Genomic DNA, 25,819 nt, shown 5'->3' on the forward strand with positions numbered 1-25,819 from the left:
GTAGTTATCCTGATCCATAGCAAAAATATCACATGAACTAAAATAAAAGGCCAAACAAATATTCACAGCAAAGATCCAATAAAATGGTATTTACATTACCCATCAGTCAAAGCTACATTGCATTCTAAAGATGTTGCAGTGAATCGTTTACAACTGGAATATTTGCAAACTACTGAAATAGGTTAGATGTGATGCATGGTATGATAGGCAACTGCAAGAAACATGTAGGTTGATTTTACAAGTGCAAGTACAGACTATTAGTGTAAGCAGGTAATGCATGAAGTCAGATTTTGCTTTGAAATATATCTATACAAGTAATACACGGTGTGGTTTATAAACAGTTCAGTCAAACAGAACGTTGGTGTTACATTCTTCATCTCCCTTCAGTCTATCTCCTTGCATAACAGCCAGGCTTAGTTGCAGCATTATTAATGTTGATATTTGTGTGTTTTTGTCCACACTGCTCTCATGTCTCACAGCAAAATCTATGTACATGTTCTGCGCGAACTTAGAATCCGGTTTCATTCTAGAATGGACCGGGTCCAGGTTGGAATTCTAACCCTGCGCAAGTACAGGGGTGCCATTCTAGAATGAAACCCTTGTTGCTGGTCCATTCTAGAATCGGCCGTGCGCAAGGTTGGAATTTGGGTCCAAGTTGGAATAGTCATTTCAGTTAGACTATCACACAGCCAAAGCCACAAATGTGGATTTTCTGTTTGTTTTTGTTTTTTGTGTGTTTGGTTGGGGTTTTTTTCCGGGTTTTTTACACTTTACTCAAAGACATCGTGAATTGGGATTGTGATGTTCTGAAAGTGATTACGATTTTGAGAGACACTCAGCACTGATCGCTACGAACGGAAATTTCCGGACTGACAGTGTTTTGCCGATCTCGCTTGTAACTTTTAATCTTATTCATATACATGAAGTTGGTCTTCTGAATTGTGAAGATATAATGTCAACTTTTTTTAAAACCTGTGACAACAGCTCTATAACTCACTCTGTCCTTCTGTTGGTCTGTCTGTCGGTTAGTCGGTCTGACCGTCTGTCTGTCTGTCTGTCAAAAAAATTGTCAAAAAACCGGACATTTCCGAGAGGGAGACAGCGCTGACATTGCAAGCGGCCGCAACCGGCTCTCATCACAAAAACAACTGCCCTGCAAACAATACCGCCCTGGTAGTCCCCCTTGCTATGGTCTGCCTTTGTTTATTGCGTACTCAGGAGTGTCAACTTTCTTGACATGACATGACATCGCAAGATCGCCAAAGGATTTTTTTCAGGGGTAGACAAATCAGCCCCATTTTATCAAAGGGAAGGTGCAGGTGGAGATAATTCAAGGGAAGACAACTCTGTCTTACCTACAAACATTACGGCCCCCTTTATTCAAGGGTTTCATTCTAGAATGGCACCCCTGTACTTGCGCAGGGTTAGAATTCCAACCTGGACCCGGTCCATTCTAGAATGAAACTGGATTCTAAGTTCGCGCAGAACATACACAACCAACTGCTTCATGACTTATCACTGAATAAATCCAACATTCAGATTCCAATCAGAGATTCAGACAGCCAGGGATGAGAAATTTCACATTGTTCTGTTAACCATAAATCATTTGAGTTTGAAATCATTGCTGGGGTTGAAGAAATCAGAATGAAACCAAATTGCTGGCACATCATTTATTTACCAGATATCCCCACATATGGGCCATACAAGCATGTATTCTGAAGATTTGAAACAGTATTGTTGTAGGAGTGTTAACAAAAAACCGACAATGATGTCCAATATGCAACTATCACACCCTTTTTTAAATACAGAGACCACAGTTACTTTTACATGAGTTTGGGAAACCTACTTTGAAATTAAAGGAAATAGCAATTCTCAAAGTCATCGCTTGTCTTGTAGGAAAAACTCAGTCTTTTCTCTACTCCACTTCCACAAAAAAGCATGTAATCTAAACATTACAAAACTGAGAAACCACGAACATCACAGCATAACAATTGATCATCTGACTTATTCTGCAATGTGTCAACGGTGCTTTGGCCAACAGAAACACTTGTACAGATGAACAAATATCCCTCTAAACATTGTTATTTTATTTATTGAAGTGGCCTTGGACAAGGCAAAATTGATCAAAAGCAGACGAACAATTACACATACGTCTTTACATAACTGTCTGGTAACACATGCTGCACATAGGAGGATATGCCAAAACTTTGATCTTTAAATAAGAAAGCACAAGAATAAAGAATCATTTGTATAGATTTGTTCGTGGGTTTCATTTGATTCTCGGCTAGAAACTTAGGTTATGGACACAGACATTTCCTTGACGCAAACAGCCCAAACACAATGTTACATTCATATAAAATAAGCATATGTTTTAAATAAAAGTCTTCCTGAAACATTGTTGAAGAAAGAATCACAAGCACACGTTTTCCTTCCTTTTGGTGGGGGGTGGTCGGCAAAGCAATCATTTAAGACTTCAAAGTAATGTACATCATTATTTGTTCATATGACCATGTATACAAAATTTGTTCGGAAGTTTTTTGATGTTGCATAACAGCATTACCAATAGCCTTTTAATGTGATAAGTGCATATGGGGTATGAATACTTTGTATATTGTTCAGAACAGTTGGTACCATTGCCCAGATAATCGTTACACTTCCTTTAACCAGATATTTCTGTTTTCCCCGCATAAATCTGCCAAATAGCATATCAAATTATTCCACTTTCAGCTTCAGGCAAAGTAACAAGCATCAATGTATCAATAGTTGTGCATGGCCTTTTTTCAACAAAATAAAAATTATCTCAAGCACCCCAACCACTCATCATAACCCAATGCCCAAGTGAAACAAGCTCTGGGGTTTAAGCGGACACAGTGACCGCTTCTGATGCCTTCCCCTAAGTTGGGACTATCAATTTTCCTTTGCTATCAGTTTCAGGCAAGGATGTATAAATACAGTATTATCAAGTGCATTTAAATTAACAAATGTTGCAGTTGATGCCACTGCTGACATCTGACGACTATTCACATTTGTGTGCTAACACATTGCGTCAAGACTTACATATTAAAACCAAACAGTATCAAAACATTAAACACAAGCCATTAAAAACATTTCAATGTTCAAAAAATCTTTTACTGATCCTGCTACAATTAACATATTGTGCACCACAACACAAAAAGAGTTTTTAAGCACCACTCAACTGTCTGTTACAGTAACATCATGTGTGTCCAGAACTCTGTTTTGTTTGAAGAAGTACATGCACAGATCCTTAACAAACTTTTCTACAACCTATGCTAGCACATTGCAATAAAGTCAGGCTAAATGAAGAGGTCCACAACACCGGTACATTCGTAAACCCCTCTTCATTTCACTAAAATCTCCATTGCTTTCCTTCCTTTACATTTGACGAAATGGTGTCAGTGATCACAGATGACTGCTCTCTTCAAACACAGCTTTCATTGTAGAAAAGTTCCTTCAGTTGTCTGCAATACTCTGTGCTAGTCCATTTCTGTCATCACAATGTTAGGCCGAAGGCTAGAAAGAACCCAGAAAGCAGTCGTTGAGACATATCTGTCACTGTGTAATGCCCTGAGAGTCCAGCACAACCTGAAGGGGCGAGCACGGTGGGATCAAGATTCTTCATCATTTCAAGGAACAATCACCATCTTCTGGCAGGACTGGAACCACAGGAGGGGGCAACACTACTGCGACAGTTTGGCCTCGCCGTCTGACTCAGACCCTTCTGTAACACGCACAAAGCAAGAAATATTGAAAATGGAAACAAGCTGCAATGAAAATGCTTTGCCATGCAATACAGTTATTGGTGAACAGAACACAAATCAAACAAGGAATGTCATGGTTCATGTCATCTGTGTTATAGTAGTAGAACCTTTTGAACAATATGTATGTTCAATGCTGAGCAGAGATAAATATCTACTGCAAAGCATGATTAGTATGTTAAATAAATCAGAGTGTCCAGGGACAAGACTGTAAGAACCTTTAGGGAGAAACAGACCCATGACAATCTGTCAAAATTCAATGTGGTTTAAAGAAAAACTGAGATTGGTGTGAAAAGTACAATGGGCTGGTAAACCCTAAGAGGGAAAGGTATCTTTTATATCGATTATGCACACTAAGCGGTATGCAAAAATACGCATATTAAAAAACTGCACTAAACATCATTCTTTTTTAACTAGAAACAAGAAGGGCAAAGCCCATACGACTCACATGCTTTACACATTTTTCCTACCAAAATACATGTGACCTTGACCCAAGGTCAAGGTCATCCAAGGTCATGCAACACAAAGCTGTTAATTCAAGACATAGGAAGTACAATGGTGCTTATTGGCTCTTTCTACCATGAGATATGGTCACTTTTAGTGGTTCACTACCTTATTTTGGTCACATTTCATAAGGGTCAAAGTGACCTTGACCATGATCATATGTGACCGAATGTGTCTCATGATGAAAGCATAACATGTGCCCCACATAATTTTTAAGTTTGAAACAGTTATCTTCCATAGTTCAGGGTCAAGGTCACTTCAAAATATGTATACAATCCAACTTTGAAGAGCTCCTGTGACCTTGACCTTGAAGCAAGGTAAACCAAACTGGTATCAAAAGATGGGGCTTACTTTGCCCTATATATCATATATAGGTGAGGTATTGAATCTCAAAAACTTCAGAGAAAATGGGAAAAATATGAAAAATAGCTGTTTTTTAGGCAACTTTTATGGCCCCTGCGACCTTGACCTTGAAGCAAGGTCAAGATGCTATGTATGTTTTTTGGGGCCTTGTCATCATACACCATCTTGCCAAATTTGGTACTGATAGACTGAATAGTGTCCAAGAAATATCCAACGTTAAAGTTTTCCGGACGGACGGACGACTCGGGTGAGTACATAGACTCACTTTTGCTTCGCATGTGAGTCAAAAAAGCCAGGGATAAATGTCATCAGGATTGAATGCGTCATTGTGTTTTGATTTCTAAATTCTCTTTTGTAACATGCACACACGACAATTCCAAAGTACTGAGCTTCCCTGAAAAGCCCTCAATTTGTAATGGAGTAATACAAATACATGTACTGCAGTTTCATGCGTTGTTGCTCATTCCAAACGTTGGAGGAGTAGATATTGCATTATGTTTTATCAAATTTGTGATTAGTACATTTCAATTTGGCCACAACAAAATGATGCCACATTTTCCTTTGGTGCGATTTTCAGTATTGAAGTTTAGCAATACATTCTATGTGCTCAAAGAGTACAAACAAAATTATAATGCTACAAATAGCAACAATACATGTTCCAGTATTTTTATTTGGGCTTTTATTCATTTCTCTAAAACTTAGAAGAAAGATAACTGAGGGATGTTAAAATGTTTAGCAGTCTGAAGTCATAACTTGTTTGTGAGTGACACCAGGGTCAAAATGGTCATACCCATAAAAACCAATTCGTCAAAAAAACGCGAGTGAACGTGGGAGTTTCAGCCCATGAACAAAGTAGAAGAAGAAGAGTATCAGAAGCCATTCAGAAAGAGCTGATCAATAACTATGGTTTCTGACTGTGTGGGCCATGGTGAAAACTCTTGTATTCAGCAACAAGCAAAAGATTGAGCACACCAGCAACCAAAGCAATTTCAAATTCCAGATGACAAACTTAATAAGCATACCACGACATGAAGCATACTCATAAACACCATTAAGTTTTCTGAGAATAATACGGTATGGGGAAATCTTCAGCTGCGTTCATCTTGTACCCATGTTCTGTCTGCTGCTCCAATATTATCAAAGCTAACCAATCCTGCTGTCATATTATAACTTTAAGTCTCGAACTACATCTATTTACAAATCAAACATAACTGGAAGGCGACAACATTAACAGAATGGTGACAGCTGATGCTAACTTCTTTCATCCTTTGAATTCTGTGTTCACATAAATAAGGCAGTGAAAGAACAGCAAGTACAGTACACTGTCTCAGTCGATAGTGATTTGAACTCTCAATATTTGAAGTGTCTAGTGTCACAGATCATTCTTTGATTTTGTCTACACATCATTTATTTCACCATTCCTTCAAATTTCAAGATGCCAGCTATTGGTGGTAATACTAATAAGAAAGAATTTGTACAGTTTTATGTTGCGCCTCAGAGCACTGTTGAAGAAACGATTTGTCTTTTTGTCCCAAATGAAGATAAAAACAGTGAAAACATTTACACAACTATCGCACAGATGACTACACACACCTTTAGTGTTGGTAGCCAAACGAAACTTTATGAGGTTTCACCAAAATGTGATTAACAATTCTAATATTCACATTCTGGGCCTGAAGACTGTGTGGCATGCCATAATGGAACCAAACACAATGTTTTACTACAGTTTTTTTAAGGCATCAAACACAGTGTCTTGACGTAAACTACTCAAGATAAAAAGAACTCTCGCTCTTGTCGAAAGATATGTTCAAACAGCTGCACAAACTATGCATACAAAAATCCAGGAGATTGCATCATACTAGTTCAGTTTGAAAAACACTTCCCCTTTAAGAAAACTACCAACCAAAATGGAAAATAGGGGAAGTCAAATCAAGAACTGAAAATCAAGTTTCAAAAGAATCATGTAAGTCTACCACTCCAGCACAAATACAAGAGCAACATAACTGTCTCTTTGCTTCAGCACCTGTGATCTTTACATGCATTTCCGACTCTGTTAGTAAAAGCATTCATGTACAGAATACTGGATGCACCCACAGCCACAAAGTTGGAACCCTGTCAACATTTCTGTACATCAAATGGAAGTGACCAACAGCAACTGAAAAGTGACTGCCATGGAAGAAACCGACAATGGGGTACTGAAAATTCATGCAGGGGGGGTGCAAGAACAAATGCAGGCAGAAAAAAAAGTCTCATCTGTGATGGGATATACCTCCCACTAGCAGACCCTGCCGACTTCTTGGAACTGTAGGATTCGCAAGAAAGGAGGGTGGAATTGCCAGGGTGGGATGACGAACTGGTTTTCAACTTTGCCTGCACAGTGCAACAAGTGAGACTGAGCGAACTAAAAGCCACCACCGGAGAAACTTTCACATACTCAGTGTTAGATCAACATGGATGGGAGACAGTTATGTCAAAATCTTCACTAAAAGATAGCTCGTATGTCATTGTCAAGGTCTTTCCCTCATAAAACACAAATCAGAAATGACTGAACAGAATGAATATGTGATATCATAGAACAGTCTAGTAGCAACAACCAGTCTTAAGGATTAGGAATCATAATACAGTATACTGATAAACATATGAATTCGTAACATTAAAAAATACTCTGCTTTATACTACATTTGTATAGGCGAACTAGGTTAACTATGTGGTGCGTTAATTCAAAAACCAAAATTTAACTTGTAAGTTTCTCTGAAACAGGAATTTCAGAACTGGTGACACTACTTGAAAAAAAGTGTTAAAAATTGACAGTCTTTGTTAGGCATCAACGGTCGCTGTGCTTGGATGATATGAACACTGGGAGTAAAAGTTTAGAATGGAGATCAAACACAAACATAACAAACATACAAAACACAGACTGTCATGCAAAGTCAAACCTGGTGATAATAACCGCAGGCAGCCAAACTGAGAAAAACTTGCGGGCATGAGCCCAAAACACAAAAAGACTTTTAGAAAAACACAGACACACACTAGATTAACATAAAAAAGATTACAACTTCATACAGGACAGTTAGCAAGATTACACAGAGAGGGGCATAATTTCACCACACAAAAAACAGCAGAAGAGAAGGTGCTGGGGGCAAAAAAATCTTCAGATACACACAGCAAATTCGTGGTAGGATCCTGTGGTCGCGAGCGAGACGTTGTTGACGGAAGCCCCACTGCTTACCGTGGTCTGCGAGAACATGTCAGGATGGGCGCCAGGTGTTGCCGTGGCCGGTCCTTTCTTCTTGCCGCTGCGGCTGGTGTTGTTGTTCTGCATGCTTTCCTGCAGGTGCTTACGTGCTTGGCGCAACGAGCGTCGCCGGGTGGTGTGGTTCGTATTTGGCGTCTGCACAGTCATAAGACATTTTAAGAAATTGAACTTTTGAATTTTAAATTAAAACAGTACAGTTTTGCATGGATTGATAGTTGCGGTCATATTTATTTTCACAATCCTGATGACATTCTGCTCGGACTCTCAGAAACTCTTTGAATGCCACATTGACATGCATACAATACGATCATCGACCCTTTAGACAAATAATGTTGTGAATTTCAGTGGTACCTACCATGAGAGAACACCCTTGGGATCAGCAAAGTGTCCCTACATTGCCCGTAGCATGTCATTACTTGTATTATATTTTGGTAGAGATAAATGTAATAGATAAAGGGACAAAGAAATGTGTCCTGCGATTGGAGGTGAAAACACCATATTGAATGCACCATAACTGTGTGATTAAAGGCTGACATGGTCCTATTTAATTAGTTTAGGGTTTTTTCCATCGTTGCGGGGATGTATAAATTAAGCTTCCTGCAAAGTTTTAAGTTTGAAGTCCTTACCAATTACAAGAAATAATTAATTCTTTATTGCATTGTTTAGCAACAGTTCTCCAGGACTTGGGCTATTTTTAGACCATTGACGTCACTTCGTGACGTTTCGTAAACCAAAGATGGCGTTTGAGACTGTTCTGTTTACATTCGACACTATCAACACCACTTTGCAATACTGAAATAATTTTTTCTGTGTTCGAAAGCTACAGCCAATCGTTATTATATCCCCTTAGGTACAGTTTTATAACATTATTGGCACATGTAAACAATATGAATTAATTACTGAACGCTGCTACGAATATGGCAGCCTTTAAAATGCAGTACAACATCATATATATATTAACATACACATTAGTCAAAATTACATACTGTACTAAATTTTGATTCATACAGTATATGGGTGCGTCTCAGAATCTCGTCCTCTGTTTGTGACATTATCACCAAAAGTAAAATCTTCCCAGAAAACTTTGATAATACTATTTACACACTTCTCAGGGTGTACCTTTTCAGTTTAAACAAGAAAAAATATAACATTGCCTTTAGTTTGCCATATGTTGAGCATTATTTGGACCATGTGTGCAAAATCACCCGTGCAACATGGAAAAAATAAAAGACAAAAAAACTGCATTTATAAGGCTGAAAACGACTTTTATTCAGTTATTATTGTTGAATCACAAGCCATTATAGAGTTCAATATGAAATGACTACATGCAAACAACAAAATAATGTTTTTTTCAATGTTCCAGGCATTCGTCAAAATTTCAATACAAAAATGAAAATTAATTAATGATATCCTGATCAGAACATGTTGATACATGGCATTCATTCAGTCTTATTGACATTTAACCTTCACAATAGCATATATACAAAGATTTGTTGCTCTAAGACAAAATGTTAGAAAGTTATCCCAAAAGAATGCAAAATGGTCACCGATGTAACATGGAAACATCACTTTTGTAACAAAGAAACGGTTATGCTTTTTCCCACAAACTTTACTAAATGAAGCTGATTTTGCAACCAGATTCTTCTTAGGTAAAATGCCAAACACTAAAACAGGAACAGAAAGAAAAAAAGCTGGACAAAATCAAGAAAACTTTGCCCCAAAAAAGAGAAACATTAATGAAAAGTTCATCACCGACGTAACTCGGAAACGAACAACCAGACATGTATTATAAGGTTTGACATGAAGAATGCAAATGTTCAAAAGTGGTTCATTCAATTGTTAAGACAATAAACCAAAGGCATTGGTTACATATAGAACAGTTGCCACTTGCAGTTAATTAATTTATTTTAAAAGAAATAATGCCCCCTGGCATTGAAGGTGGGGTCACGAATCATGGTTGCATCAGATGCAGGGACTAAGGAAATATCATCGATCCCTGGAAAGCAATAGTAGTTCCCCTCCGGTTTCCTTCGAAGGAACGGTACCACCAGTTCATCAGGTCGAATCTCTTGCACCTGAAACATGCAAGTACCAGCGATTTCAACCAAAGATTGATGCAATATGTGTACTAGTTTCACTAACATGAATTTGTTGTCTATCAAGATTTTGATGCATCCACATTCACTGGCTAAAAACAAAATAAAGTAATTATTTTGTTCAGACTTACCATTCCATTGAACATACAACTTTTACAATTAAAGAAAACATTGACACTTACCGTTCCTTTAAATGGATTTCGGAAATTTAATTTTGATCATAATTTTTTATATTTTTAATTTTCAGAGCTTGTTTTTAATCCAAATATAACATATTTATATGTTTTTGGAATCAGGAAATGATGTAAAATAAGATGAACGTAAATGTGGATCGTTTTATATAAAAAAAAAATATTACAATTTTCAGATTTTTAATGGCCAAAGTCATTAATTAATTTTTAAGCCACCAAGCTGAAATGCAATACCGAAGTCCGGCCTTCGTCGAAGATTGCTTTACAAAAATTTCAATCAATTTAATTGAAAAATGAGGGTGTGACAGTGCCGCCTCAACTTTTACAAAAAGCCGGATATGACGTCATCAAAAGTATTTGTCGAAAAAAAGAAAAAAACGTCCGGGGATATCATACCCAGGAACTCTCATGTCAAATTTCATAAAGATCGGTCAAGTAGTTTAGTCTGAATCGCTCTACACACACACACGCACAGACAGACAGACACACACACACACATACACCACGACCCCCGTTTCGATTCCCCCTCTATGTTAAAACATTTAGTCAAGTTTTGACTAGGTGAAATCGAAAGAAAAACTATTATTAACAAATGTTTAGCCTAATTTTTCACTTCATAGAATATCATAGCAGCAAAAACTCACCTTTTCTCAAGAACCTGGGGTGTTGATCACTGTCGTAACAAAATCACAGACTTCGGAAACATTCTCGAAATCTTTCTTCGCTGCTGGAAGCTGAACTATTTCTCTCTGTAACTGCGCATGCGTAGTCACCCGCACCTCTAAGTCACTACGCGCAAAATAGTTCTAATCTTTCTTCAAAACTCTGAACATTATTTGCAAAACCGTTCACCATCGTAACTGAATTTTGAAGAAGCATGTCATATTGCGCAACTTTCAACTTAGTTTGCAGATGCAATTTTGAGAAAATAATACTTAAATAACATTTAGCTTAGCGATGTTCTATGCCCTTTCATGTCTAGATCGTGTTGAAGATGAACATGCAAATTCTAAAGTTCAAATTTAGGACTTGTTGCTGTTGCACGCGTGCGGAAACCTATGTTACGACAGTGATGGCAAACTTTCAAGCGATTAATTTCGTTTAAAAAAACAATTCTGTGGACAAAATAACATTTCAACTGTCAAGTACACTTAAACCAAACACACATAACAAGAATAGCAGTCCTTGGACATTCTAAACGATTCTTGTAGTGAGGTGCAAAACTAGTTGATGGTTCATGTCACAGATCAGACCTCCATTTTTCACGCATCCAATCATTTCTTTCGCAAAACAATCTTCATAATAATCATGCAAAATACTCAATTTTGTTTGTACTATTTCTTTATTCATTTTACTTCTCAAAAATACCAATATCATGATTTAAAATTCAGTATGTTTCAATTGTGGGCTAATTTGATTATGGCACACACAAAAGGATCAGTTTCTGAGACGCACCCATATTTCAGATGCTGAACACATTATACAGTGGCATATAATTATTACGGGACCGTCTCACTATGACTTATATGCAACACTTTTTTTTTTTATAACCCATATTGTATATTTTCCCAAACCAGAAATGTGTTACTGTTACAGTTAGTGTAACATTCTCAAAATATATACAAGGTAAAACTGTAATTCCATAGGGTCTGGAAGGGAATATGTGGATGTTAGTGGATAAGGGTAATCTGATTTGAATGACAATTCAGGGGTCATTCTTTTTTTAAGTTTTAGTGATTCTTCAAAACAAAGTGTATACGAACATTTAAAATAAAATTATACTGCCCCTTTTTTGCACAATATTTACGCAAATCACATTAAACGAAGTCAAATACTTAAAGATATAGTAAAATACTTAAAGACATGTAAAATTCTTCATGACTGACAACAGATCAGATGATTATCAAAAGAATATAGCAACAAGGGCAAAATTATGTATTGTAATGTAACTGTTCTTCACTGTATAACCCTACTTCTGCCTTAAAATGTCAATTGGTATTAACAGAAGTTCCACACTGCTAACTGTATTTCTTCCTTTCTATTTCTTTAAGTATGTGGATCATCCTAAATCCTTAACAACTAAATGATCTCAAAGCTTCCACTATAAACGGTCTTGTACAACACAACCAATTAAGCATTTCTAGCTTGCCTTGAGAATGTTGCATCCAATTCCAAGCATCAAGCATGTACAAATCTACATTATTCACCTCTGGTTCATTACATTATAGTGGCATATGAAAGCAACAAACTCTTTCTTAAGTTGAATATTTTTTGTGACTTCATGACGCTTAATAGAAATGAAATGCCAGAACCCGAATAGTCGACTTGCTTGAACAATCTAAGAAAAACACTAATTATTAAAACAGTAAATCTGAATTCAAATGTCAAGAAAAGTCATTCATCTACTGCTCTGTGGCACGCATCTCACCTTTGTAGCTGATAGAGGGGCTCTGGTGTAAGGCGAGGGGAAGATGGAGGAGTGCTGAATGCGGCTAACTGAGGCCGGTGTTCTAGGCGTTTCGTTCAACTTTACAAGCGACAGCACATGCAAACAAAGCAGTGAGTGATGGTATGATAACGACAATGATCAAGGAGAAAAAGTTGTGATGGGAGATTAGAAACATAACAAGGAATGAAGGATGCAAAAGTTAGAATAAAACAAAAGAAGACTGAGAGTAGAGGTGCTGGTATTCAAAACAATATTGCCAGTAAAACAGGAATCAAAATACAAACAAGAAGGGCAAAGCCCATACGACTCACATGCTTGACCTTGACCTTTATATGACCTTGACCTTCAGGGTCAAGGTCAAATAACTAACCCTAGCAATGACATCATACACTAAGAACTGCTCTACACATTTTTCCTACCAAAATACATGTGACCTTGACCTTGACCCAAGGTCAAGGTCATCCAACACAAAGCTGTTAATTCAAGACATAGGAAGTACAATGGTGCTTAGTGGCTCTTTCTACCATGAGATATGGTCACTTTTAGTGGTTCACTACCTTATTTTGGTCACATTTCATAAGGGTCAAAGTGACCTTGACCATATGTGACCAAATGTGTCTCATGATGAAAGCATAACATGTGCCCCACATAATTTTTAAGTTTGAAACAGTTATCTTCCATAGTTCAGGGTCAAGGTCACTTCAAAATATGTATACAATCCAACTTTGAAGAGCTCCTGTGACCTTGACCTTGAAGCAAGGTAAACCAAACTGGTATCAAAAGATGGGGCTTACTTTGCCCTACATATCATATATAGGTGAGGTATTCAATCTCAAAAACTTCAGAGAAAATGGGAAAAATGGGAAAAATAGCTGTTTTTTAGACAACATTTATGGCCCCTGCGACCTTGACCTTGAAGCAAGGTCAAGATGCTATGTATGTTTTTTGGGGCCTTGTCATCATACACCATCTTGCCAAATTTGGTACCGATAGACTGAATAGTGTCCAAGAAATATCCAACGTTAAAGTTTTCCGGACGGACATCCGGACGGACGGACGGACGGACGTCCGGACGACTCGGGTGAGTACATAGACTCACTTTTGCTTCGCATGTGAGTCAAAAATGTCATACTTCAAAAATCGAAAAATAAAATTGAAAAAAGAGAGACAATTTACAGACAGATGAATCAGGGAATTCAGAAACAAGAAGGGCAAAGCCCATACGACTCACATGCTTGACCTAAACCTAGCAATGACATCATACACTAAGAACTGCTTTACACATTTTTCCTACCAAAATACATGTGACCTTGACCCAAGGTCAAGGTCATCCAAGGTCATGCAACACAAAGCTGTTAATTCAAGACATAGGAAGTACAATGGTGCTTATTGGCTCTTTCTACCATGAGATATGGTCACTTTTAGTGGTTCACTACCTTATTTTGGTCACATTTCATAAGGGTCAAAGTGACCTTGACCTTGATCACATGTGACCAAATGTGTCTCATGATGAAAGCATAACATGTGCCCCACATAATTTTTAAGTTTTAAACAGTTATCTTCCATAGTTCAGGGTCAAGGTCACTTCAAAATATGTATACAATCCAACTTTGAAGAGCTCCTGTGACCTTGACCTTGAAGCAAGGTAAACCAAACTGGTATCAAAAGATGGGGCTTACTTTGCCCTATATATCATATATAGGTGAGGTATTGAATCTCAAAAACTTTAGAGAAAATGTGAAAAATGTGAAAAATAGCTGTTTTATAGACAACATTTATGGCCCCTGCGACCTTGACCTTGAAGCAAGGTCAAGATGCTATGTATGTTTTTTTGGGCCTTGTCATCATACACCATCTTGCCAAATTTGGTACTGATAGACTGAATAGTGTCCAAGAAATATCCAACGTTAAAGTTTTCCGGACGGACGGACGGACGGACGGACGGACGACTCGGGTAAGTACATAGACTCACTTTTGCTTCGCATGTGAGTCAAAAAAAGATTCAGACAGCAAATAATAACAAAGAAAAGAAAGAAAAAAATAAAGTGTATTATACAATGTTGGCACAGATTTCAACTCGGTTCCAAAAGCTATCATGGCTAGGCTATGTTTTTGTACATTACACAATAAATAATATGATCAATACAGTGATGATTTCTGAACTCACTTGTATTTACAACACACAAAGAAACATCACCAAGCATTTCAGCTATAAACTTCGAGCGTGTGCAACGTAAACTAAACTGAAATCACATAAAAACTAAATCGTTTTACTCTGAACTGGTTGCTCTTGCCCATGCGTTTACTCTGCATCACCATGAACACAAAATGCATGACCAGGCATCTGATAGCTCAGTGACAAGAAAAGTGATTAGTAAACAGTTTCAGAAACAAGGTGAAAAATAAATGTCTTGTTGCAGACAGTAAGAGTACCTTACTATACTGGAGTTTTACTTGCACCGAAAGTGTGCTTTCACCCAAGACCTGGAGCACAAGTCATTTTCCATTACTTCTAAAATAATTAAGGGATTCGAGTGAGATAATCCCTATCATACCTTGTGAATCAAATAATGTTATGACTGTTTGTATAGACTTGTTTACCTGTTAAACAAACCAAATAGTTTTAATTTCAATGACTAAAGAAGCTGTCCAAAATCACAGTGGACTTGTCCTCATACTTAAGCTTTATCAAGTTAAAACAAGAAGAGCAAACGCTCGATCGAGTCACTTTCGCAGTTCTGAATATTATATGAGGCATCAGATGGACAGGAAGAAATTGCTATTCACAACACAATGAGTCACGTTCACATAAAATTTGAGCCCGGTCACTTTTATAGTTTCCGAGAAAAGCCCAACGTTAAGTTGTGTGTTGCCGAACAGAAAAGGCTAGTTATCTCCCTTGTTTTTCTGATAACGTTCGTAAAAGGCTACAGATGTAAATACTTTGATGTAAAGAATAATCCTACAAAGTTTCAATCACATCCGATGAACTTTGTCAAAGATATAAAATGTCTAATTTTTCCTTTGACGCTGACCTGTGACCTTGAAAAAGGTCAAAGGTCAACGAAACCATCGTTAAAGTGTAGAGGTCATTGGAGGTCACGACTAAACAAAATATGAGCCCGATCGCTTTGATAGTTTCCGAGAAAAGTTTGTCAAAGATATAAAATGTCTAATTTTTCCTTTGACGCTGACCTGTGACCTTGAAAAAGGTCAAAGGTCAACGAAACCATCGTTAAAGTGTAGAGGTCATTGGAGGTCACGACTAAACAAAATATGAGCCCGATCGCTTTGATAGTTTCCGAGAAAAGTCCAACGTTAAGGTGGTGTCTACGGACGGCCGGCCGGACGGCCGGCCGGCCGGACAGACTAACACTGACCGATTACATAGAGTCACTTTTTCTCAAGTGACTCAAAAATCAACATGATGATTAATGGAATTTATGTAATGTACCCCTTGCCAATACATATTTAAAAGCGCTGATAAGCAATGCATCCACTATTTACATGATACAAAAAAATGTACAATACTCGAGCCTTTTAACAGATTTCAGTCAAACTTTTGATTGGCTGAGATCATTAAAATGAATTAAAATGAATCTGTTGCTCCTGTAAAAACAGATGGCCTGTCTTTTTGTACACTATCACAAAGGTGGATTTTTGAGATGTACTGTCATTAACAAAGTTTACACAAGAGATCTCACCATCTGCAAATCAATGTGCAAAGTTTGTTCTTGTTTGTTTTTTAACTTCCTTATCTATATGAACTTGAAAATTAGCTTACCTTGCGTGCTTTAAGAGGTGTCCTAGTTGGGGTGTTGAGAAAGCGCCTCTTGGCTGGCGTGTTTGATGTCGGCTTACTGCCAAAGGTCATCTCTTCTTCCATCTGTTTGGCTTTGTTCTTCATCTGAACATTCCACATCACAAGTTGCTGCATTATATATATTATTTATATCCTACAGAACAAGCACTACAGTGGTACCTGCAATGAAAGGACACCCTTGGGACCAGCCAAAAGTGTCCCTACATTGCAGGTGGCCTTTCATGACAGGTATACTTTGAATATGGGTTTTCAAGGACGGTATCAACGCGGGAAATGATATTTCGTCAGAACTACTTGTGGTAGAGTTATAATTTTTCTTTTACAGGAGCAAGATTTGATTTTGCTAGACTTTTACAGAGCGGTTTTTGTAAAACCGATCAATTTTTTTTTATAGACAATATAATATAAGCCTGATTGGGTATTTTGGGGGCAAAAATGTATATCTCTCAATTTATGCTGCTGAATTTGAACTGGGGTAATTTGGTCAAAATGGCTCTGTATAAGTCTGGAACTGATATCTGGGAGTAATTTTCACTGCATTTGAAGCCTGTAGCTTCAAAAATGTCTTTTGAATTTCATGGGGCGTGGTGTGTAATTTTCGTATTTTTTGGAAGAAATTGGTATTTTTTTATGAAAATATTACTTGCTTGGTCAAAAACTGGGCATGCAGGTGCTTTTTTATGCTTTGCTTCTATAAAGTACCCCTAAACTTCAAAGAAAACTTACAAATAGTCAGATTTCATTTTTCGTGCCACCTCTCCCCTTAAAAGGGCGGTTCCACTGTAAACCTGGTTTATAATAATCAACTTTCAGTACCTTACTCACTGTAACAATATAGAACAAATTGGAGACGAACCTGATCACAAAATACTAATATAATCTATAAACATAACCTCTTACCAATAACCATAGACGAGGTCATTCTGCCAAAACAGAATTATGCTAGACAGATTCTATCCTGTCTACATCTTGACAGAAACAATTCATCAATTGTCTAATCTCTAGCTTACCCTTTCTTGCTTTTCGTTTTCCTTTTGCTCTCTGAAGAGCTCCCACTGTCGCTGAATGTAGTGTACAAATGGGACACCTTCCAGCAAAAAGACCCTGCCATTTTCCTTTTCCCAGGCCTCAATTTCTTCCCTGGCATCTTCCTCAACCTGCAGAAGTAAAAAATACAACTTGAAATAATCAGTACGCTTCCATATAAACGCCACAAGTTATCTTGAAAAAGGCTTACACAGATAGACATGGCTGAACATACCATGACTGCATAAAATTAGGCTGATTAGGCCTTAAAAAATAAATGATTAACAGAATACACATAGTGCTACACATTAACACAATGTCTGCGAATCTACAGTGTGAAATAAGTCCTCAATGGAACCTATCTCTGAGCAAGTAAAATTACAAAAAACAGTAAAACACTAACTCCGAGTTTCAATTCACTTTACCTGCAATTCTAAAACGGTGACAGAACAAGTATAATATTGTCCAAGTCAATACACAAATACAAACCTTAGGAAGATCTTTCATGAGTTTCTTGCGGGCTTTCTCCTCCCTGAGCAATTTACCACCTCGGTCATTGAAGAAACGATTTGGATCGCTGGCCTTTTTCTGCAAAAGATACATTTTTAAATGGAGTCAATCACTAAAAACACATCTTTACTGTTATCTTTTACTTTGCAAGACAGTTTGAAAAGCAGCAGAAAGAATAGTTTGGAACAAAAGCATGCTGGTATAAAATAAATAATCTTGAATAGTATTGGCAAGCCTCTGGTAACCCGATATTATCTTAATTTACGGAGAGAAAAAACACCCAGCCGTTGTAAACTTCAAAGAATAAAAACAGGTTCAGATTATAGAAGTTACAAACCTCAAACTCGAGCATTTCGTTCCACAGCTTGTCACGTTTGGTCATGAGGTCCAGAACATGCTCATGATCTTTGTAGTATTGCTGCATGTTCACCAGTTCCCTCTCATGGACTTCAAGGAGCTCCTCTGTGTAAGTCTCTGCAAATCCGTCATTTCAATTTATAACTTTCATTTCACTATTTTGGGCTTTTACTCATCAACCTTTAAATTTTAGCATTATTTATCTTAGTATTAACCAACACTGTACCACAGGGTTTTGTCTTCTGTTTCATGACTTATGCTTTGTGTGTGTGACTGTGAAAGAGGAGTGAAAAATTTGCACAATCTACCAGGAATAGTCAACTTTTTCCTCAATACAAAACAGTGAAAACACCTGATAACCAAAATCAACAGCAGAGATCTCCAACATTTCAGGATGACTACAGGGCTAACACAAAAAAAAGGTGAAAAACCTGAAAGGCCAGCATAGAACACAATTTTGCACTCTGGTTGTCAGTCACACTCACAGACGCTGACCATAGTCTTTCCTCAGTCCAACCTCACCATCATGATATGCAGGGAAGGCATCACGCTGAGACTTGCTGAAATAACAACGGTTCCACCAGTCGACAAGCTCCCTGCGCGCCCCTTCCACAAAACGCTGCAGGTTGGCGAACTTGAGTTGCTCACAGCGTAAAACCTCGTCACGGAGACCAGAAAGGATACTGTGCTTGTGTCCCTGGTGGCGCGATTCAAAATCCGTTCTCTCGCTCTCTTCCAACTCCAACCTGTCCCACAGGCTGTGAATGCGAGCCCAGAGGTCTTTCACTTGTTGTACCAGGTTATGGTTCTTTCGCTCCAACTGAAAATGAACATGAGTGATGAAAATCACAAGAAAATGAATAACCTTTTTTTTTATATGGTTGACAACTCAAAGCTCTTTATTCAGATATAACATCATATCTAAGGCCTTTTCTGAGTTTAGTTAACATTAAAACAGTAATTATCAAGATTATCAGTATCAGACAAGGATTACCAAAACAACCTGAAGCATTGCCATTTGTATCTTTTACTTCACTGGGCTTTTTCTTCTTCTTCAAAACTGATTAGAATCCTAGATGCAGTGCTACTGAGACTCAGAGATCTATCATTCTATGTCATTGTGACTCCACCAAATGCATGGGATGCATGTAGTGCTGCTGTAGGAAAACTGGCTTCAGTCTGACTCAACCACTAGTCACTGGCAGACATACACTCTTCCTGCAAAATCCGTCAAACTCAAGCTGGCTTTCATTTTACCCTATAGATCATTACCCAAGCTACAGTACTACATCATTATGTAAACTAATAGGACAAAATTATGGTACATACATCATGAAGAACATTCTTCAAGCTCTCCATATTTTCTGTGGAGAGCTGAAAAGCTTCGCCGTCTTCGCAGATCAGGTCACGCTCAAAAGAAGTTTCTGGATCATAATCCATTTCATTGCACAGTTCAACAACTTTCTGCTTGGTATGCAAAAACTCCTTGTGACGCTTTTCCTGCAACAGCGACATAAAGCAACGTTTGCATGAACACAGGATGCAGAAATGCAGAAAACAAATGCACAATCTTAACATCCGACCAGGTAGTGAGAACATAAATCAATTTCAAACAATGGCACACTCCAATGCAATAGAACCAAATGTATAAAAGTTTGTCTAAGGTGCACACAGCAATAAAATGTCAGTGTTCTTAGTTTAAAGACATCAGTATGATTGCCTAATAGGCTATTCCTAATTATCAATATCTACCCTGTACACTCAGCCAGTGATTCATAAAGACCAACTGGCTTCCAGATTTTTACCAAATCCAGACATGTTTACGCCCCCCCAATGAAAATCAGGAATGCAACTGGTACTTTACAGTAATTTGAGGCATCTTTCAGTATAATTTTTTTATCAACCATAAACCAGCTCGAAAACAATTAAACAACACGTTTGAACGCGCACTACCATGCAAAACAAGTACAAAATTGATGATCACCATGTTTAACAGTATTGTACTACACAAACAGAAGCTCACACACACAACACACCTGATATATATATAAATGCAAGTTAACAAAGACAAGTTTACTGTATCTACTTTATTTTTTGAGGACCGATTCCGCGTTTATTTTATTTAAAGATTTTCTTTTAAGTTTCTAAATTCAAAAAACTGTAATCTTTGCCATATTGGAGAAAGATTAATAGAGATCAGTTTACTTTTAGACTCAGAAAGACTTGAATTTCGGCAACAGCGCAAGTCACTGATGAGCCCAGCTGACCGTAGCGTGAGAACGGTTCACAGGTCTGAGAGATTCCGTCGAAGCAGAGACCTAAGTCAAATAAACTCAATGCGAAACAGGCTCATGTTTTGCCAAACACAATTTGGTGTTTTTTGTTTGATGTCATGTTCATTTGTGTACTGCATTTTGTTAAACTAATGCTGCGACTAACCTCGGGACACGTTGCATGGTTCGCGAACGGCTGCAGTGCCGCAACTCTTGACTGACTAGCTTTGTTGTTGCACCGATCTCAATTCAATCACCAAAATACATGTGATTCGCTCTTCTTTGACTTCGCCAGACAAGGCCACTTGACTTGATAGTTTTCCCGATATTTCTGTACAACTTAAGCTTTTTGGGTTGGCATTTCATCCCCAGAGAGATCGGCCTTACACTTCGGACCCATGTCGACCGGAATTTCCGTAATATAGACCCAAAATCTGTAATAATTTCGGACAATCCGGGAGGGTAAACAGGTCTGCAAATCACATATCCGGAAAAGCCCCAACCATACTCCAATTTTGTATAGCATACAGATCTGACAATGACTCAGACTTAGTATATGTTTAGTAATTTAAATGCGTGCCTCCAAATATATTCTGCACAGAGATTAACTGATGGATCATGAATCAAAGTCTACCTTCTCAGCTTCCAATCCCCTGACGTGGGCTTCAAGCTCCTGAAGCTGTTCTTTGCTGGGGACCATGTTGGTGGGAACGTAATATGGCGTAGTGCACAAAGTGTCGCAGAGATGTTGGTCTCGTTCGTGCAGCATCTTCAGCTTTTTGAGGCGCTCCTGTTTCTCCCTGTTCAGATTCTCCAGCCTTGTCCTCAGTTCCTTTTCTCGTTGCACCATGGACAAGTGCTCACTCACCTACGTAGAAAATTCACAGAAATTAAATTGAATAAACTTATAAAGAAACTGCATCAAATCTCACTCACAATTCAGCATTAATTAAGCACTAAAAAGTTTCTTAAAATCAAACAATAACAAAAATAAATGATCAAATAAGTACCGTATTTGACGGACTACACGCCGCGACTTTTTTCCAAAAAAATCGCATTGCGGCTTATAAAAAGATGCGGCTAAACCGTTACCTAAACTTGAATAGCATTAACCTAATGGAAGTCGCCGCGGATTTTCATTTCGCTCGATTAACGATTACCGGTACTTTATTAGGTCTCTACTCAAGACTCGGCGCTTTTCTCTTTCTTTCGCGAATCTTCTTTTGTCAACAAGTCGTCGTGACAAGATAGCGTACAGAAAAACACCGGATGTATCAGGATCTCGCGCGCGCGAGATTTCGTTTTTTGTGTCTCGCGATAGTTGGAGGAGTGAGAGCCGCCATGTTGTGTTTTCGTCTGCTCGAAATGTGCGCAAAAGTCGTAAATCATCCCAAAAAAGCTTATTCCGGGCGGGACTACATGTGTGTGTTGGTTACAAATTGTGTGTGTGATATTTTTCTTCAAACTTTTTCACTTTTCTTCTTTGTTTCACTTGTTTATTCTCGGAGCCGATTTCGCCAAATACCGTACTTTCGTTTGCCTGGTTGTTTTGATTGATTGACACGATCTGATTATATTTTTTCGACGGCGGCTAATATAGTGACGCGGCCTATACGTGACTCGTCCCAATTTTTTTGTTAAAAGTCGGGGGTGCGGCTTATAAAACGGTGCGTCTTGTAATCCGTCAAATACGGTAAAGAAATTAATATGTTCATTTTTACATTAAGTTTGTACATTATTCTGAATCTGATACTTTAATAATGATAACTAATTCCTCTTGCACTTGCTTATAGTTATACACTAATTTGACTAAGTAAGCTTGTTTCTAACAGTAACAACTAACAATTAACATGTTGTTATACTTGGATTGCTAGCCCTTACAGGCTTACTCATCCAAAACCTGCCCACCCCTCCCCTGAGACCTAAACCATTTATTATACCAGTATTACTATCACAATACTATTACTAGTACTACTAGTATTAGACTTTAATTAGATTGAGACACATTCATTCCTTCTGTAATATTTATTATAATTTATATAAAGTTGCCAAGAGCTTGAGTTTTGGTAAATATTGTCAGCGCCAAGAACACAGATCTGCCGTCTGGAATACTCATGACAATACATGTATACTTCAAATTAATCAGAGAATTACTTTCAGTTTGCCACATGGAAGTGAAGCCTCATACTGAAAGTGAAAGAAGGGCAAACATCTTGAGATTCACTCGACCGCAAGTTAGCGAGTCAGTGATGTTGAACCTCACACAAACTGACACTAGTGACAGTGACAGTGACTCGAGTGACAAAGCTACATCCAGAAATAACAATAACCAATTAGCACACCAAAAAAGTGACAAAGAAGACAATATATTAGTTGAACCTGGATTGGAATTTTATTTATGTATCGATCAAATGTCCTACTCCTAGCTGACCAAAAAAACCTCTTCTTTCAGAATGCTATTGGAGTTTGGACGGTCAAGCTGCCAGTTCAAACTGCAATGTGTCAGATAAAAAACATGTGCCCATGTCCGAAGACTGTGGCCTGAGATTGAGAACAACATTGCAGCAATATCAAACCTTGACAGTAGGGACAGCAAGCTCCAGACAGAGTGTTGACAGATCATCCACGAATCGCTGAATGTTAGCTGCCATCTGTTCGCGAAGCTGCTCCTCCTCACTGACCATCTCTTCCAGCAGATTACACAGGTGCATGGACACTGTTCCTGCTCGGTTGCCCACCTGGCTTTCATCGATACCGATCTCATTCCAAATTCGGTACAACCTATCCAGCGCAATCTCCAGCTTTCGTGTCACATCCTCCCTCACGTGTTTTTTGCTGTAAAAAAAAGGAAGCGAGCAGAATGATTAGAATGACAAGCATACTGTTCTTTACTCAGGTGATTCTGCTCAATGCATAATACACCGTGTCAGACATTCCAAAGAAGTAGGCCTGGAAATAAATCGCCGCCTGAAAATACTAGAGGTTGAAACTAGGAACTCGAAATCTGTTCAACTTATTCGGGACAGCAACAACAGTGTGCGTTGGTTTCACATTTCGGTAGATCGTTTGTTTTGATAATACGACAGCAAAATTACTCGGGAAAAAAGCTTTGCGTTTGAGAATGTGCATAAATTGGAGTAGAGAAATGCAAAACCATAAAAAAGAAAGGCATTTGATTTCTGGAGTACGATATTTATCAACACATACCGCCATCTTGATCAAACGATCACACGAAAAGACGTGATCGGTGTAAAATAAGAGGTTGTATGAAATACTAACGATAAGGATGAGAACTCTGATTCCAACTTACCTTGATGCAGACATTTTGATGCTTGTTTGTACGTTCACAGTATCATTCTTTCAAAAATCACATAATCCACCATGTTAGACAGTTCCTCGTCTCCATTTGAACTGGGCGCGCTTGCGCGATGCTGATTGGTTCATTTCGAAAACAAATTCTGCGTCCCGTCAGACCAGGTGGTTCCGGTGTCTGACTCACGCAAAGAGAAAACGAAACTATAACACCACACCGTGAGCTATAATTCTGGTAGTGCTCAGTGTGGAATAACGGGGTAATGCGGGAGGGGGAGAAAAAAATAGAGAAAGATAAGTTGGGGCCGCAATGTGTGAGGTGGATAGAGAATGTGTTTTGATCCAAATTTGTCTTTCGGAAGGTGTATTAGAGGAAGTTCAGTTCTTGGCTCAGGTTGCACCACTGGCGGAAGGTATCGTTCACTGGACCACTACTTACATAGAAAGACTATGTAAGTAGTGGTCCAGTGAACGATACCTTCCGCCTGTGGTTGCACCAGATTGTTCCATCCATTTTCCTAGGTTTTATCACATTGTCCGGGGGCCGGGGGGGGGGGGGGGGATACTGATGCTTCGTCGGACTCAAGGCGCACGGCAGGCGGATCTATTTATGCCGTGTGAGATGGAATTTTTTACACAATACATCACGCATTCACATCGACCAGCAGATCGCAGCCATTTCGGCGCATATATATCCTACTTTTCACGGCCTATTATTCCAAGTCACACGGGTACTGTTTTGGTGGACATTTTTTATCCCAGTATGCCTATACCATGCAATTTTGCCAGGAAAGACCCTTTTGTCAATCGTGGGATCGTTAACGTGCACACCCCAATGTAGTGTACACGAAGGGACCTCGGTTTTTCGTCTCATCCGAAAGACTAGCACTTGAACCCACCACCTAGGTTAGGAAAGGGGGGAGAAAATTTCTAACCGCTGTCGCTTCCGCCGAGCGCAAGTGCGTTACCACTGACTCGGCCACCCGGTCAGTCCAGATACACGCCGTTGTCCCTCATACACAGTTTTCCCTTCATTGGGTGACACACTGACAACAAATAATCTTTTAGTTTCCGAAACAAACGTGATTATCATTCTACAACTAATTGTGACAATGCGTTTATTTGCTTAACGTTAAAATGTTGATGATGTGGGTTTGTTCTACGCAGACCTCGGAATTAATCTGTCCAACAGATCACTATTTAAGTTATAAACTTGTTAGCATACCATAAAAAAAACAATATTTCCTTCGTGGTTTGCTTGCAGATTCTGTGTGTGTGCGTGTGCTTGTGTGTGAGAGAGAGAGACTGAAGAACGGGGGGGGGGGGGGGGGGTGGGGGGGGGGGGGGGGACGTATACAATGTAGTTTATGGTATATCAGTTTTAATGTAATACTAATGTTCTTGTGTTTCGTTTGTATCAGTTTATGTTAATACACAGCAGGCTTCAATACCTGTACGTATTTACGGATCTTGTATTACTGTTGTAGAAAACGAGCTTTGTGATGAGGCGTTAAAATATTTTTTTTATTGTTGGCGATCTTTTGCAGTTCAGGGCATGTCATCATCAGATAGTGTGAAGAACAGGGTAGGTGGTCCAAGAGACCTAAACCTTGCAAGTAAATCGTACAGTGCATTACGAAAACAAGCGGCAGTTCTCTTGATGTTTTTCATTTGTATAAAGTGTCATCAGTAGACACCGGGGTTGTCACCAGCCGGATCCTTGAGATCTTGTGCACACACTCTGTTCAAATTTCCTGAAGCTAATCGAGATTTCATCTGCATGTAAAACGAAGCAACTTAGTTTAGCTGAAATGTATCAAACGCTACAGTGGTAAGTTTAAAATCTATCTATGTTGAACCGTCTTTTTTTGCAAATACATTGA

General features: G+C 38.5%; 1 protein-coding gene across 1 annotated transcript in view; it reads right to left on the reverse strand.

Annotated features, from left to right (window-relative positions):
* LOC138983136 (uncharacterized) overlaps positions 1-24,085 on the reverse strand; it is a gene marked incomplete in the record, with an annotated part of 62,504 nt that extends 38,419 nt beyond the window's left edge. Inside the window, 12 exon segments of the mRNA XM_070356543.1 lie at positions 6,920-7,013; positions 7,807-8,034; positions 12,615-12,713; positions 16,420-16,542; positions 17,469-17,615; positions 17,974-18,072; positions 18,332-18,468; positions 18,874-19,171; positions 19,681-19,851; positions 21,259-21,492; positions 23,201-23,459; positions 23,935-24,085. Coding sequence (XP_070212644.1) covers positions 6,920-7,013; positions 7,807-8,034; positions 12,615-12,713; positions 16,420-16,542; positions 17,469-17,615; positions 17,974-18,072; positions 18,332-18,468; positions 18,874-19,171; positions 19,681-19,851; positions 21,259-21,492; positions 23,201-23,459; positions 23,935-23,948 — 1,903 coding nt within the window.
* Positions 24,086-25,819: the final 1,734 nt, after the last annotated feature.

Source organism: Littorina saxatilis, linkage group LG12 (genome assembly GCF_037325665.1).
Source record: "Littorina saxatilis isolate snail1 linkage group LG12, US_GU_Lsax_2.0, whole genome shotgun sequence".
Lineage (NCBI taxonomy): Eukaryota > Metazoa > Mollusca > Gastropoda > Littorinimorpha > Littorinidae > Littorina > Littorina saxatilis.